The sequence below is a fragment of the Aphis gossypii genome, chromosome 3 (assembly GCF_020184175.1).
Source record: "Aphis gossypii isolate Hap1 chromosome 3, ASM2018417v2, whole genome shotgun sequence".
NCBI classification, from domain to species: Eukaryota; Metazoa; Arthropoda; class Insecta; order Hemiptera; family Aphididae; genus Aphis; species Aphis gossypii.
The window spans coordinates 42,400,270-42,418,697 of record NC_065532.1 but is presented as its reverse complement, the minus strand read 5'-3'; the positions used below and the strand labels follow the sequence as shown (position 1 = coordinate 42,418,697).

The 18,428-nt window shown below is 25.1% G+C and overlaps 1 protein-coding gene across 4 annotated transcripts in view; it reads left to right on the top strand.

The window, feature by feature from the left end:
- LOC114121691 (uncharacterized) overlaps window positions 1–18,428 on the top strand; it is a 32,185-nt gene continuing 13,757 nt past the window's right edge. Inside the window, exon 1 of one of the 4 annotated variants that reach the window (XM_050203380.1) lies at window positions 1–316. In XM_050203380.1, the coding sequence (XP_050059337.1) occupies window positions 231–316 (86 nt within the window). In that variant the 5' untranslated portion in view covers window positions 1–230. Of the gene's footprint in view, window positions 317–10,831; window positions 10,983–16,544; window positions 17,103–18,428 lie in introns of those variants that run through there. The other 3 variants (XM_050203382.1, XM_050203381.1, XM_050203383.1) reach the window with 3 other exon arrangements.

Genomic DNA, 18,428 nt, shown 5'->3' with positions numbered 1-18,428 from the left:
TTCGCCGGCACTCGGCAGAGTATGTCCGTCCGTCGATCGTCGCGGTCGTCGTTTTCGTCGCAGTGCGGTCGTGCTTTTCGCCCAGGAAAACGTGGAAAATCAAACGTGCGGCGTCGTAAAATAATTATTATAGTGCCGGAAACGTTTTTACGGAACAAAATGTGAGACGTTCTCTGTTGTAGGACCGATCGCATCCTCTGCTTTGAACTGTGCGCAATCGTTTCCTCGAGATGATGTTGTCCAGGCCCACGACGACGGCGCGTTCAGCACCGTCCGCCAGCCGTACCTCTTCCACCGCTGACGCACCGGAACCAACGTAAGTGCGAATCGTGTTGCATAAAATGTGTTATAATAATTATTATATAATATAGGTATCGTAAACGGTATACCGTGGGCCAATTTATTATTATTCATGAAACCGTTCTATATTATATTCGGTTAGTACTGTAATAGGACAGAGCCGTAAAAGACTTTTTACACTTGCACTTTTATTTTATTTTATTTTGCACAATCATAAAAAATTGATCAACTTGGAATAAATTTATTTCATTTTATATAAAAACTAAATGTGTAATTTTGCTAATTTCTTGTGTTTAGGTATTGCTTTGTTTTTTGGGCCATATTTCATATTTAGGGATGTTAATTTTATACAAAGCTATTTTTAACTACGTTTATCAAAAGGAAAAACAGTTCTTACACAATTTAATTTTTTGAAATTGAAAAATAATTTTTAGTACTAGCGACATGAACGTACGTAACGTTAGCTTAGAAGTATCTTTAAACAGTAGATAATTGCTACCTACAATTTATTAATATGAGGTTCAGTGAGAAAACACAATACTTTTGCTCATGTATATGGTAGATTTAATAAGCGATCACCGAGGCCCAATTTCCCCATACAAGCAACGCGTCCACTCATTGTTGTCACTGACTAAAAATAAAACACAATTAATAATTGATCATTGATCTGATGAAAAGAAATTGTGAACACTTTTATATTATTATGTAATTTTAAACAATTTATTATTGACTAGTGTAGTCGTATTGTTAATTAAAATTATGTATGTCTTGTATATTTAATATTTATAGATATATATAATATATAGGTATTATTTGACATTTTAGGAAGTACCAATATTCTACAATTCATTGTATAAAAATTTTTAAAATATTTATTTATAAAACACTTTTGTGTAGGACAAAAGAAACCCCTGATGACTGCGTGTATTCCCCAAGCATTATTTTACGTATATATATATAATTATAATATAATATACCGTATAAATACTACCTGCGAACATGTCCATGAACATATTCATACAGTTTACATTATAATTTATAATATAGTTAAAGTAAAAATAATTAATTAAGTGTTTAAATTTAAACGACTGTTTGGCAATTTAGTGTATACAGTATACTCGACTTTGAACCTGAATAATTCATAGTCAATTGTCTTTGAGATTTTGTGTTCAATTCGCTAAGAATTAGATCTACAATTAAGAAAACGTCATAAATGTTTAATGCGTTTCTAGTATTTTTATACGATGCTGTGCGTTGTATAATAAATGATGATCATTCAATTTACACTTCAAAAAATTAATTAGTATTTCATGATTGATGGCTTCGTTTTTTTTTTTTTTTTACTTTTATCTATATATTTTAAAAGTGTAGATAAAGTATGGCAATGCCATTTTATTCCTAACATTTTCGGTTTTAAAGTTACAAATGAAATGTTTTTAATATATTTTTTTTCGGGTATAAGACTTTTTTGGAATAATGTCTTAATATTAAAAAAATTGTTTTGCAAACAAAAATCGAATAATATAATATTCTTACCTTTTTTCATTTAAATAAACATGGTATGCATACATAATATACGTTAATAATACGATAGGTATATTTAAATATAACATACCTATAATTATCACATAATAACCATTCATTTATTAACTTGAATTTCTATTATTAATTTAATTAATTATAAATAATATGTTTTATTATTTTATACAAAATAGGCACAATGAATAGTCTTCGGCTTAAACAAATAATTTTAATGAATATAGTGAATTCAGGCAAAACTCTGATCAATTGTATTAAAAAATAATTATTATTGAAATTATTTTTTATTTTTTTATTAGTTTATGGAATTCTAGTTAGAATTTTTCATTAATCTAACTATTCGGGGTTAAATTTATTTTATTTAGATTCATAAACTGTCTCAGAGAAACCATTAAATTAATTTTTATTTTTATTATTCAATTTCTCATAATACTAAAAATTTAATTTGTAAAAATATTTAATATAAAAATAGTAATGTTAGCTTTAAAATCATATATGTCGATAAAGATACTTATATCAAATATTAAGACAAATTTGGGGTAGGTACCTAGGTGTATTATTATAAGGATAAATATTTATTGATTATGAGAAACTATATTTTACAAATTGGTGTTGTATCGTTTAAGAAAATCATTCAAAAATCATTTAAGATTGTCAGTAAAGACAATCAACATTATCAAAATATGCTCATCTCGTTAAAAATGGTCACGTATATTTATTTTTATTTGTTATATATATTTTTAAAAATAGATACCTAATATAATGATAAAAATATTTCTCATTATCTAATTTTAATACTATACATACCTACTTAAGCATACATTTAAATCATAATAATGTGGAGTATTGACTAATTGTTATTTAATGATAATCTTGATGACATTAGAGATTTGTATTATATATATATACAAATGTCGGTCCGTTCGTAGTAATCTAAAACTATATTTAAAACATATTTTCAGTTTTATAAAAATAATAATGAATAATAAGTGTTGGTCGTTGTGAATAAAAATACCATTAATTATTTAAATGTTACAAAAATTAACATATTATACTAAACATAAAGCATAGTCAAAGAGTCAAATCACTAGATAAATTGCGATTTATAAAGTAAATTTGAAATCACGTTCATTGCAGTAGCATTCATGGCTAAGTCTAAAACAAATCAAAAAAATTATAGATAAAGATTTATTTGAATCTTAGGAAAGACTTCAAATAAACTTGATTAAATGGACAAATTTATTCGCATGATCAACCTCCCTCCTTACAATATTTTAAATATTTTTGTTTATTTTATCTTAGATATGACCTATTGTAGTATTGTATAATAAATAACAGTCAATAATATATAGATTCCTATAACATTTTATAAATTAGTAATTATGTTAATAATAAGCAAAATAACCAAAAAATGGATTTATGTAACTGCAATCAAATTAAAAATGAAATTACCATTTTATTTAATTAACAACTAAAATAATAATAATAAAAAAAAATATTTTTTTTCTTGGATGAGACGTGTAATAATAAAAAGTAAAAAAAAAACTATATGACGACACCACACCCGTATTTTTTGTAGTCTTACAGGTGCGTACACTAAATGTACGCTCATTACTATATGTTTGTTTTCGTTAGCATCAGTGATAATACCATATAATTTTACGTTAAGGTAGGTAACATCGATTCCTGTTTTTGTTTATTTTTCAATTTTAAAGTAATTTATGAGTATGTAAAAGGTTGCAACTTAAAAATTGCTAAACATTTTAAATATCCCCATAATTTTACGTAAAAAAAAAAACAATAAAAAATCTTTCAAGTTTGATAGTAGGTAGTTCAAAATAATTTTTTTTCAATTAAGATAATCTAATTTTAAACTATTTTTTTAGGATAGTTTGAGAATTATTTTAGGGGCTAAACTTTCTTAAATAGCACTTCAGTCTTAAGACAGTTAAGACTACCTATGCGAGAAAAAATAAAACAGTTTTTAATATTAATTGTCTAATTATTAAAAATATGGTACGTATGTCGTTATATTTTTTATAAAGAAGCTATTGAACACAAAATTAAATTCTTTTTATGAATCAGAAGAAAAAAAACGGTAAATATATTTTTTATTGGAATTATACTGCCGAATGCTTTCTGATAATGATTGGATTATCAATGTGTTAAAATAATATAAAAATGTTTGATATATAAAAATTTGTAATAACAATATGTACCTACTTATTAATATTAGATTTAGATTAATTAATTTTATAATTATAGTAATGGCAAGAACTAAAGAAAAGTGTAGCACTTTGATTACTTTAATAACATATTATATCAATAGACCTAATTATAATTACTATGTCAATTATTTATTATTATTATTTTTTTTTTTTGAAATTACGACTATATTATTCTTTATTAAGTAATTAGTATTGTATTATAAATAATAAATAAAAATTATAATTGCAACCAATGTTAAATTCAGATCAAAAATATAAATTTTGTTTGACCTACTGCTCTCGCTGTTAATACAATATACTTTAAGCTTTAGTAGGAAGAAAATCGACCCCAAAACACCAGATAACATAAATGGATTTTTATTCTAGTATTTGGTCATATTGCCTATTTGTTTCTTATTTCAATGAATTTATATATATATTATTATACTGTTTTCCTTGTTATTTTAAAATCTATATGAATTATTAACAGAAAAACTATAATTTTTATCACGGAAATCGATAGAGCCGATAGAGAATTAAGATATCTACATTAAATAATACTCAATTTTGACAAAACGGAGTTAATATATTATATAGTTGCTTATGAATCATCACTGCAGATACACCCATCTATTAAAGTATCCTGTATTTAATTGATATTATATTGTTAATTTTTTTAAATAAAACCACACGGGTCATTTAAAAATAAAAACAAAACACAATAATTTTAGTTCATACACTACAAATTGAGACAAACATTGCTACTTGTAAATTATACATCAAAATAAAATATAATAATATAGGTACATTATTAACAGTCTTGTAAATATTTGTTAAATATATTATGAATATGTACGTATTTAAACATACTTGATGTCACTAGTCAGTTAGAAGTAACTACACATATCACATATGCATTTGAAATACATAATATAACGAATATTTTATTTAAAAAGTTTTCAATATATGCGTATTTTATAAATACTTTTTTTTCGTTCAATAAATTTAATATTTATATTTATATTTAATTGAAATATTTGTAAATTTATCACAAATAGGTATCTAATTAAATTTGCTTATAAATGTTTAAATCAAATACTTAATACTTACTGGGATACTTACACAATTTAATAAGTTCATAAAGTTCAGATGTCACTTATTAAAACATAGTTATATTAGTTCATCAAATCAAGATAAACTTTTGATTGGTAAATATAAATATTAGATATTAATATATTATGTCATTTGCTTATTTAATGATGTACCTATATGTTTTTAGCGCCATAAAAAACTATTATTGTAGAAACAAAATTTAAAATAGTAAAATAAGAAAATATTCGCTAATGAAATGCAACGGTACCTACAACAAAAAAAAAGTATTTATTAACCTGTTTACTCAACCTTACCTGTGATAAAAATTATAAAAAGAAGTATTTAAAATACGTTTTTTCAAAATGTATTCAGAAATTATTTGAAATACTAAAAAAGTATTTAAATGTGTATAATACACAAATATTTGAATACTTAATAAAACTGATTATCACTAATCATTATTCTTTTATTTCAAAACGTTTTATGGCATATAGCTAAAAAAATATACAACAATAATTATCATTGTGTTTTCAAAATCGACAAACAATAATTATTTAATAGAGTGCACTGAGTAATGAGTATAGTCTAAACAACAAATACAATAACTCGACGACACGACCTATGTACTCGCTGTTTCCTATGATGTAATAATAGTAATATACGTATACAATTTAACGAAATCCGTGCAATAGGTATACATTATATAAGTACGTATAAAAATAATAGTGATAATAGTTTTAGAGAACCGCGTGCTGTAATTATTATTGCCATTGTCTGTAAATCTGTAGTTATTCTTTTTTTTTTTTTTTTATTTAATTTAATGACGTAATTTACTGATTGATACATCATTATTTTTAATGTAAATTTAAAATTAAACAATTTTTACTACTACTACTAATAATAATAATAAATATATGATAGAAGTAGTTTATTCCCAGATTAATTACTAGAATTATATGTTATTGTGTAATGGATAATAATGAGTTGTTAAAAGTTGTGGTTACTTAAATAAGTATTTATCATAAATAAATGTCACATTAATAATAAATCCATTCGAAAATATATTATGTATATTCGTGATCATTGTAACTTCAAGTACTTGTGTCTTTTATCTCGAAGAAAGAAATTAAAATTTCAACATGGGTGTTCTAGAATATAGCTACCAAATCTAAGTAATCAACATACATAGTATATAAATATTAAGTATGTTTATACAAAAATATATTACTTAAGCAAGTTATCAATTATCATTATTTACCTTATGTTTCACGAGATGGATTATACATTTCAAGTGATAAAAACAACGAAATAATGTTATTAAATATCTCGGAACATCAGTTTACCTATGTACCCATTTTATACGCCTTTGCGTGTATTTTTATAATACCAAAGGTAGCAGTACAACACAGGTTGTATTATTATATTTATTAAGTTATCATTTATAATTATTATTACTTTATGTGTGCATAAAGCTTTTATTTGTAATTTTTAAAAATTGATGATTATTTTATCACAAATGTTTAAAAATATGGATATTAACTGCATTATCTAGTTTATTACGAAAATAAATAAATTTTACTTTGTTAAGTCTTATATAATTTTAAACACTACAATATTATATTATTAAGAATTCTAATAACACGTCATGTAACAATTTCAAAACTAACATCTAATATTTTTCTTGTACTGCTTATAGTGCTTAAAATATTAAGAATATTCTTTAGAAAAAAAAAGTATGTAGATACTCATGTTTTAATATAAAGGTATTATCTGATGGTTTATTTATTCATGATTGTATATGTACTTATATATAGTTCTAAACACACATAAGCTTATCACTCTGCACTATCGATATGAAGACATTTACTCGTATGAATTTTTTATCCCAGTTTTATATTTTCTCTACACACAAACACACACTTAGTATATATATTATAAATTTATCGCAATAATTAACGAATTGACATTAAAATGATAGTACACAAATTATTCGAAATAACAACCTTGGGGGTTTGGATGTATTTTAATGTATGAAGCAATTAAATCTCATTATTACCTATTTTATATAGTGTACACTGTACAGTTTTAAATGTAGGTATTGGTGTTCCATATTTTGTTTTTCAAAATTAGTGGTGACTTAAATGGGCAGTGGCGTATTTACGGGGGGAGATGAGGGAGATATATCTCCTACCTTGACCTTTTTTTTTTTTTTTAACTTATATCACTGCATTAGCTTGTACGAAAATATTAAAAACATATTTGAGAAATTCTATGAAGGAGGGAAATATTCACTATTCCCTTATAAAATATTTGTTGTATTTATTAGTTGTTAAAATTTTGAATATTATTTTATTTTAGTCTAGATTGAATGAGCTTACAAAGCTATACATTCATAACAACATTAAATTGGATGTTGAAAAAATTATTGACGAAAAAGCTAAAAATCCTAGAAGGCTACAGTTTGTTTTGTAAATGATAAATAAATAAATGATTCATTATTTAATATATATTCATAATATTTAATATGTTATATGTTATAATTATAAGGTTTATGCACCTACTATGAACATATTATATAATTAGGGCTCGGATTTTAAAGCAAAATATGTTTCTTTTTTATGTATAAGATAGAAGTCTAGTTTTTATACATAAATTCATTTCACGTCATTCTGATTCCAAATAAACCATTTTTTACTTTTTTTTTATATACAAATGCTTTTATTGCTATTTTTCGGTTATTTCAGCTGTAGAATTTTTTTATTTTTTGAATTCCGCTAGAAAAACAATAAAAAATTGAATTAATACACGTAAAAACCCATAATGCGAACTAAATGCTTATTTTTCATTAGATTATTATTGTTTTCGTTATCGGGTTGTTTATTATTAGATATATATATTATATAGATTGTCAATCTACATTTTATAATCTGCAGTACCTATACGGTCAGTAATCAGTATGCCTATAACTTCGATATCGATCGTTTCAAAATTTAAGATTTAATGTTGTAATAAATTTGAAACCTCTGGTATGAAGTATGCACCGAACACTTCAGTGAATGTAATAAGTTCGTTTTCTATGTTAGATGTTAAATATTCTATCGGACAATAGAGTCAGCTTCACTATAGAAAATCTAAGGAAATATGTGGTAATTAATTCTTTATTTAATTTAAATTAATTTTTCAAATTTTTTATTAATTTTTATAATTAGTTTATGTTAATTTTTTGGTCATGCTTTTTTTAAAAATAAATACTTAGGCTTTTTTTTGCATTTTTAAAATAACCGTGTGGTTTTTTTGTTGCTTATTATGCTTTAAAATTCGAGCCTTACATATAATATATATAAGGTATGAAGTTATAATAAATTGATAGTATTTTCATTTCAAATGGAGGGAGAAAAACTATTTTAGTTATACTTCCTCTCTCAAATAAATCCTAAATATGCCACTGCATTAGGGTAAGGACTGATGTTTTTAATAATTAAAAAATGTTTTCTTGAAATACAATAATTTCAAAATAATATGTATCTATAATATTCTATGTATATTTAAGGATTATTATTTATTTATTTTTTATTGCTTATTATTACGTTTAATGATACAATAGTAAAAATATTTAAATAATAATACATATACATAATATAATTATAGCTACCTATGAATTGATTACTAATTCATAATACAATTTCTCCTGCAACTAAAGGATCTCTTCTGTTTGTTTTGTACACGTAACACTAATATATTATATTTACCATTTCGGCATTTCGCTAGTTATATTATTGACTATTTTTTGAACTTATTGTTCAAATTATGTATGTAATAAAATGCAGATAAAAATGTAAATAAAATGCGTTGTTAGTTAGAAGCTCAATTGGAAGTCTATCTATATTATTTATTAGAGTTTTTCAAATTTTCATCTGGCCTTTCAAACATTTGGCCTTTATTCAAGTTTTATTATACATATGAACATACAATTATTTTTGATATTTAAATTTCATATTATATATTATACTTCGGCTTAGCTTCATTTCGTTTTTTTTCTTTTTTTTTTAATTAAAACATAATATCAATACAATTTTCGTTTCATTAAATAGCGTATTTGTGTTAATTTTCAGGGGGAAGAGTAGCATGGCTACTATACTTCCTTGTAAAGTGACTTGTTATAAAATGTATACTAATAGGAATAACAATCAATAATTATATTAAGTTGTGGGTTGTTCATAATTAGAAAAAAATAAAAATCAATAGTATTTTATACATTTAGTAGCATAAGTATACCCTTCAAGGTATTTTTTATATTATAATGCTTAAAAAATAATATAATCAAATTTTTAGGTATTGATATTTTATTGCATGTTATAAGCAAATTATATGTTTTGGTTTCATGTTTTTTTATAATTATCGCGTTGACAAATTCTTAAAATAGTTTTGTGCGCAAAAATCAAAAAAAAAAAAACATCATAGTTGTTAAGACATGTAAATTTGTGTTATTTTGTGCTCGTTTTAGGTATAGATTATACTCGTTTATGCACTTGTTTTAATAATCTTACAACAAAATATAACTCATTATAAACTAACTCATGTAACAATAAATTTAAACTTTCTGTGAAGATTATATTTTGTTCACAATAGTATTAACTTTTATTTTTTTTTTAATTTATATCATAACAAAAAGTAAATAAACTATTTTTATAAGATTAAATACTACAAAAAGTCTGTTACACATTTTATATAGGTATTGTTTTTATTGCCTACTTAATTGATTACAATTAAAACAAGTGTGATTAAATAAATATATAATAACGAATCTATTTATTATATTTTAATTAAAAATATTATTTGACGAGACCCAAGACTAATAACTTTTACTTATATTATTATATTTTAAATATACAATGCTTTTAAATGAATTCAAACTACCGTAGGTATAGTCAAATAAATAACTCTTTTTGTAATATAAATATATCACATAATATAGATAGGTACTTAGTATAATAGTTTAGATTAAAGAACCATTTTTGCGCAGAATTATATTTTTTTATTGGATTCAAATTATGCACATTAATTGTAGTGACTTACTCAAATCTAACCCATTACTCAATGATTGATATAGTCATTTGACACTTACTGTATAAATTTTAAAAAAATAATATATATTTTAAGAATATCGTGGAATCTTAAAAATATCATTACGTCGTTTATTTTGTGAAAAGTATTTATGTCGATAAAATAACTATTTATTCATCTACAGCGGTATTCTTTGCGAATGTCTGGATTTTTTTTAAAAAATAATATTTATTCATTTCAAATCTAAACACGTTAAACAATTAATGGTTTATTTAAATTATCATAAATATAAAGTTGCAAAGAATTTAATTTATTTGGGTGATAGGAATTAATATTGCGAATATTGACTGCGGGTTGTATGTCTGGTTTACAGAATTTATATTTATCTAACAGTTAACACTCAATTAATTATGTTTTATTAGTTGAATAATGAATTTCTTAACTAACTGCAGTATAACGTTAGAAAGCAACGTATTAAGTTAATTTAAACGAAGTGTTTACTGAAAAATTCAGTGTGTTGAGAATTAAATATCATCTACATGGACATATTAAAAAGAGGAAATGATGCATTGTTAATCATTTCGTCAGAATTATAAGTCGCACAACTTGAAACGAAGGATAAAATAATTTATACTGCGTGGTATTCTAGTGTGTACATTTTTACATATGGTACATTAAATTTGTTTAGTCTTTTGCTAGAATACGTCAATAGAACACATGAATTCTTTGAAACTGTCTTCACGAATTATTCAAGTTTTGTTTAAGAAAATAAAGAGAACTGTGAGTATATTATATTAGTTACAAGGTATAGAAGATAGTTAACAAAAAACTGATTAGGATTAAGTACTTATATTTAAAGTTAAGTATTTATTCGATGTATATTATTTGATAAAATGTTAATCATACATATATTTTAGTATGCATTTCCTCATATGAATAGTCAATAAACTCAATATTATTATCTACTTATAAAATTTTATGTACGCTATAAAATTAATTTTTTTCATGTTCTAATTTCTATATTTTTCTATATTTTATATTATTCAGCAAAAAGTAATTTCTCATTGCTATTATAGGTATTTTCCATTAGACAATTTTTAAAAATGCATATTGCATAATTTATGCACTATGCAAAATAATCGATATGCTATCGTTTAAATTAGCGTTTCAAGAAAAAAACTACGTCGCGAACGTTGATTTTCATTTTAACATATTCTTATTGTTCAAAAAAATATTTCTCAAAGTAGTTTCTTTTTTAATGGAATTTAATTTTACTGTTAGTGTTTCATATGTATTTTACATTAAAACCCATTTAATGGACTGATAAATACCTATAATTTAAACATAAAATTACAAAACTAATAAAAGAATATAACATTAGTGTAAGAATAAGTACGTATAATTTGTGTCGATATTGTGGTGTTATTTGATTACCCATCATCATATTTTCCACTTATTAAATAGGAAAGTCGGATCATAGTAACATGGTAAAGTTGTTTATTACTTAGGATTTTCTTGAGATAAATATATGCTTAAACTAACAAACGTATACTAAAATTCGTATAAACTATAAACACGTTAAAATCCTGGTCGGTGAATATAATTGTATCCGTTTTTTTCACATTTAAAGCGTCTAAAGTAATTATAACTCGAAGAGATATATTACCTAGTATATGTATATGGTGATAATAATGTATACCATTTTCTAGCGCGATATTCGAGTATATAGTGATTGTCTATAAAACGTGTGTCGACCTATAAATAATGTACGAAACAAAAAAAAAAAAATAAATAAAAACTAGCTCGTCATTTCTACTGCACGCCAGGCAGCACAAGTATAATGTTATTATTCCCTTTATTATTACGATACTGTGTCGTATATACTGTCGTCGTGTACATGACGTGTGGACGGAATAAATAATTGTATTAATAATATAATAATAATATGTTCGGATATGTGTATATATATATATATGGTTTACCAATAATCGATTGTGGCAGCTTACATACTGCTGCTGAGTGCAGACCACCGTCGCTTTGTGTTTTATTTATCATCATCGTATGTACACCGTACACAGTGATTCGTTGCAATATAAAATAATATACCGTTACGGTGCAGTGCCATTATAATATTATATATACATAATGTATGTGTGTGTGTGTGTGTGTGTGTGTATCCGGATCGGCGGCGGTCATCACCTTCATGCCTGTTTTTATTATAATAATGGAGTAAATATAACGATCATTACGGCCGAAGTATGAAGTCGTTGGGTACCCGTGCAGATACGACTCCCGTATACTAATAATAATAATATGATAATATTAAATAGTGATTGTCGGTCAGGAAAATTGTTCCAACGCTCCCGTGATCATCAACGTTTACCCGACCGCGACAGATGAGAGAAATAAAACGGTACCGCCATATAACAATATAATATTCGGAACTCACGGGTCCATGTGTTTTTTTTTTTTTTTTTTACTAATTTTTTACACGGTCTTCGTCAGAGCAGTCTGTTCCGGGGAAGGCCCTAAAAATTTATATCATCATATCGTCCCACACGCTAATTGTAGTCAATTGTGTTCAATTTATGTGAAGCGCTATGTTATAAATATATATATAATATCCGATACAGTATTATGGTATTATACAATTCATAAACGTAATTAATACAATATAGGTGGTCTTGTGATTAGTAGCGTACAGTTAATAGTGTTCTACCATGATATGGACGAGAACGAACAATAATAATATATTTACCCATAATCTGAGTTTGTTACACTGGGACGAATGATTTTATGGTTTCGGCGTTGAGAATGGTTTTTTTAAATCGTTTGATTTTTTCGTTATGAAAACTGTTTTTAAAGTTGTTATTCGGTTTAGGTTTAAAGGTTAAGGCTTGGGTCTTAGGTAAAAAGTTTTTAAAAGGTTGTTTCTCTACACAAGTTATAATAATATATTGCACTGAATGATGTATTTAAACTACGAATATAGTTTTTAAGAGTTTGGATTTTTTTTAGTAGTATTTTTACCGCATCCTTTTATTCTAAAATAACAAGTATAATGAACATCGTGAAATAGTAAATTATATTATTATTTTTTATTATATTTAACCCATTTTTTAAATATGATACATCTTACTCTTTTTATGCATGACTTTTTAGCATTTTTCACATAGTTTCTAAGGCATTGAAGTTTTTTTTTTTTAACTAAATTCTTAGTAAATTAAAATATACTATTTTCGTGCAAATCAAACATTTCTTCAAACCTTATTTTATTTAAGGTCTATGAAAGTTTTATTTTAATTTTTAGACATATATTACGATCATGATGATGTAAAATAAAAAACCTAAGTTTTAATTAGCTACAATTCGTTTTCTAAAAATAATATGTACTTTATCGGCGCTATTGTTGGTTTCGTAACATATATAATATAATAATGTTTGATCATAGGACATTCATGTCTCTCGTCTGCAGTAAGAAACGTGCATTTTGAATGGACTAGAAAAGTGAAAATGGAAAAATAACATATTTATTTATATATATTATATCGGATATCATGTGTGTATACATGACACTTGTGACAAATCGTATAGGTGTCTTATAATATTGTCTTCTATTCAGGAAAATATAATTGATACCCGTCACTGATATTATATTTTCTTCGTTTTTTTTTTTTTTGTTGTGCTACGAAACGAACTATGATAATGTATAATATGGCTCAGCTAGAATTTGGATTTGCAATGTTCATACGTGATACAACTCGAACCACTGAATTGTTTAAATGAACGCGTACAGTGTGTATTCAGGCCAGACTTATTGTAAAATATTGAATTTCGAGTTACGGAAAAAACCATGTTTTTTATTATTCAGGACTGGAATATTAGTGTATTTTTTGTGAATTAAAATTTTGGCTAATTAATGAATTGGTTAAGTATCTACTGGGAAAAATGAATTCGAGTAACAAGTGTTTTTATATACTAAAAACAATTGATGTGGAAATTTTTACGTATGTTTTATATGTAGTCGTGACTCGTGAGATAATGTTACAATATAGCATACTCGTATGTTGTTATGTATAATATTATAGGTGCCAATACGTGTGTTTATTATATTACATTTTCATGGATGTTTTTAATAGGTTTGGACTTGGTACTTGCAAGTAGGTATTATTCGCATCATGTGAACTCTTTTACTATAAATATAGATAAGATTGTTGCACAATATTAATTATTCCTGATGATTGAATATTACGAAATACCTTAGAAAATGTGAAATTATTTTTTTTCATTATTAAATATTAATAGCTACTAATTTACAACCTATGCATAAAAAACACAATAAGTAATTTTGATTTGGAAATTTACCTCTTTAAGTTTCTCATTTGTTCGTTTGAATTAATATTTTAACAACAATTTTCAGTTTTATAAGTCAATTTTCTTTGGACCTTAATATTAAGTTTAATTTTTTCCCTACCCATTCATGAAATTATCGTTTTTATAATATTTTTTTTTTTAATTAATTTTAAAACTACATTATAACGATTTGATGACCTAATATTTATCAACACAATGTCATATAATTATCAGTTATTTATAGCGTATTTAGATAATTTACCAAACGTTATTGTCGTATTTATAATAAATTATCAAACTTTAATAAAATCTAAAATTGATAGTTTACACGTTTATTTAAAAAATATTTAAAATTTTAAAAATGCGTGTAGCTGTAATCACATGTCAAAAATATAATATATTAGTATATTACTTTGAAAAAATGTAAAAGTATCTAAATAGAAAAATGGAAGCAGTGTAAAAAGAGTGTAAATTATTGAAATGATCAATATATTATTGTACAATTGCGTTCAATTTTATATCGATACCATTATAATGAAAAATCGAATATAGTTACTATAGTGCTATAGTATACTATAGCTTGATATTTAGTTTGTATTATATTATACTATTCGTGTATAAGTGTTATTATTATTCATTATCAAAAAAATTAACACTTTGTGTAAGTGTCATCAACGTCGTCATAATAATTTAGTGATGATTGTTTTATACATTTTCAATACAGAGCAAAATTCAAACTTTTTATTTATCATACTTATATTTTTATTGTTTGGGTTAATAATATATAATTTGCCTGAAAGTAAATTTAAAACAAACGTATATTCATAAGTCACAATAATCATAAATTGCAATATCTATTAACTATATAAATCTACTTAATTATATGTTGTACATTGTACACAGCTAGTATACAGCATACAGCTATGACAAAACGTAAATGTTTCAGTACATTTAAGCGTAAACAAAATTTTGCACACTTTAATTGCAAAAACAACACTCGAATAATGGGATATCGACGGAAACAATATATTATTCGAAGACTACTAATTATGTATGATTACATCCTATTGTAAGCGTGTATAGAAAGAACAAATCTAGCTACCTATTATAAATAATTTGCAAATTATCATGTTTTAATTGGTATTTAGGTATACCCACCATGTAGGTACTGTATGATACTTAGTATTGCATTGTGTATACTGTATAATATTATGTTATTGTTTACGTTGCGTGTACTTTACATTTTTTATTTATCAACATTTGTTGGTGCCATTTTTCATTTTTTGTTTCACTGTCGGTTAAAGTTTCATCATCTGGAAACATCAACAGCTTTATAAGATTTTCGACACTCCTTCACGCGGAGATCAATTTAATATTAGGTACATCAATGATCAAATCAACAAAAGTCGCTTGTTCGACTGGCAGTCATTGTGTGCGTTATCGAGAGATAAATAATAACCGTATAATATTGAATTTTTTTCTCGCACCCGTAACTAAATAAATAATGAGTATTGTAGTCGAACGAGCTGTTGTTTTAAGTCATCGGTTGTTTACTTGACTAGATTTTTGAAATGGATGTTATACGAAACTTTATGATAAAAATACAAATTTTCGATTAAATTTAAAAACAAACGCTAAATTCTTTATCTGCAGTATACATAATTATTTAAAGTCACATTTTTATTCGTTAATGTCATTATTATTATGGCGTACCGGTAAAAAAATATATGTATCGCACACGAAAACATCATACGCGCATTTAATCATAATCATAATAATAATAATAATGTATATTATAATATATTATGGGTAGCTCTACATCGTTAAAAATGCGAAAAAATTAATAAGTAAAATTTCAAAATAATAAAAATAAAAATAATCATAATAAAAAAACATTAAAAGTCTTGGTAAAGAGCATGCGCACAGGTGTGCGACGATTCGGAACAACAGTCGTAGGTACCTGTGTAGCCGATGGTACAGGTAGGCAGTAAGACTCTGCTCATTGTGCAGCAATCACTCGCTGAAATGCGGTTCGCGCGGTGTCTGCGTGCGACTTCAACACACATATTATTATTATTTTGCTGAGCGGTACGTTGCTCGCGCGCTGACGAAACTCCGTTCGAATTCGGCGCGAATAATATACATAATAATATTTATACATCGCGTAAGCGTTTCGATATCTAAACCGATCTTATATAGTACAGTGTTTGCGGTCATAACAGTAACGAAAAAAATAAATAATAATAACAATATAATTTAACAATACATAGAATGTTTACGGGTCTAATTGTAGTGGTATAACCATAATATTATAATAGTATTGTAGTATAATATTAGTTCCTATAATATAGTGTACCTAGCATTAGTATGAAGTGCTAGACACCGTATATACGTAGTAATGGTGATAATAGGTAAATACTAATTTTTTTTTTTATCATGCGTTCGTTTTGTATTGTTTTTTTTTTTAATCAATCATTAAACGCTACAATATAATATTATTAATATGGTGATTAAAGAACCGCCGTCTAGGCCCGACGTCGTCGAAAGGTTAGTATACGCCTAATTCATTTTTGCTGTATATAATGTTCTGCGTATCGTTTATAAGTGCATTTCTATGGGTGTGTTCGGTCGTCTACTCGTCTTTGAGTGTATATTATAACAAACACACAATGTGATTAAAACAAAATGAATATAATATCGCGGTCTTTTTAGGTACTCTTTTCCGGTCTAATCCGATTAAGATATAGTTACCGAAAAACACGTGAATATACTTATACTGTCCTTATAATATACTGTCGGTTTATCGTACTATAAGTATTATAAATCTGTACACATTCGTTTTAAAACGGTATAAGTACATCCGTTAATATTATTATACGCGATATTATATTGCTTCGAATAATTATTTAATTTTCATGACCATGCCCATTTAAATGTATTAATATTTACTCTTTACAGTCAAACGAATACTTATCAAAGTTTGCAAATCATTTTTATTGAATACAATAATATTATATACAACTATATTATGTATGTCTTATAAATCACGTTTTAATTTATTAAAATTATAATTTTTATGGTTAATTTGTGTGTTATTTATCTAACAATAATTGTTTCTTATTATTTGCGTTATTAAACCATATATCTTAAGTAGTATTGGTAATAGTCAATGGATACAATTATCTATCGATTACGACGGATTTCTCGATAAATACATTTTTTTTTTTTTTTTGAACAATTAGTCTGCTGTTTCATTCTGATATTTAAAAATTTTAACGATTTCATTTGCGTATCTAATTGCCATTAATGTTTTACTAATATAGCGTCGTACAATTTTTCTTAATAATTGTTAAATAATACTTTTTGATAGAATTTTAAATGTTAACGAAATTTGTCAAGTAAAATTTAATATTCTCTGAAAATATAATCACACGTAGATATAATATATATGGTTGTATATTTTGTTTCGCGATAACTGTAAACACTTAATAGTCTTAATTGTTATTAAAGTATCTATTATTATTTTTCAACTATTCGTAGTAATTATGTCAACCTACTATACAATACACACTCTTAGTTAAAATAATATAATGTTTAAATTAAAACAAAAACAAATAATATAATTTGAAACGGGACAATAAATAGAAATCTTAGTATCAAACAGTATATAGTTAATTTATGATTCATAAAACCGGAACATGTACTTAACTCATTACCCTACAGGATGATTCCGTTTCCATGATGGTAAACATGAGCACGTTTCACTATATTTATGATCGTAATTCATTTTATGTTTGATATTAATCGTCCGTATTTACTTTGTTCCGTCTTAATTTTATAATTGGGACCAAATCAAACTACTTATAAATGTTT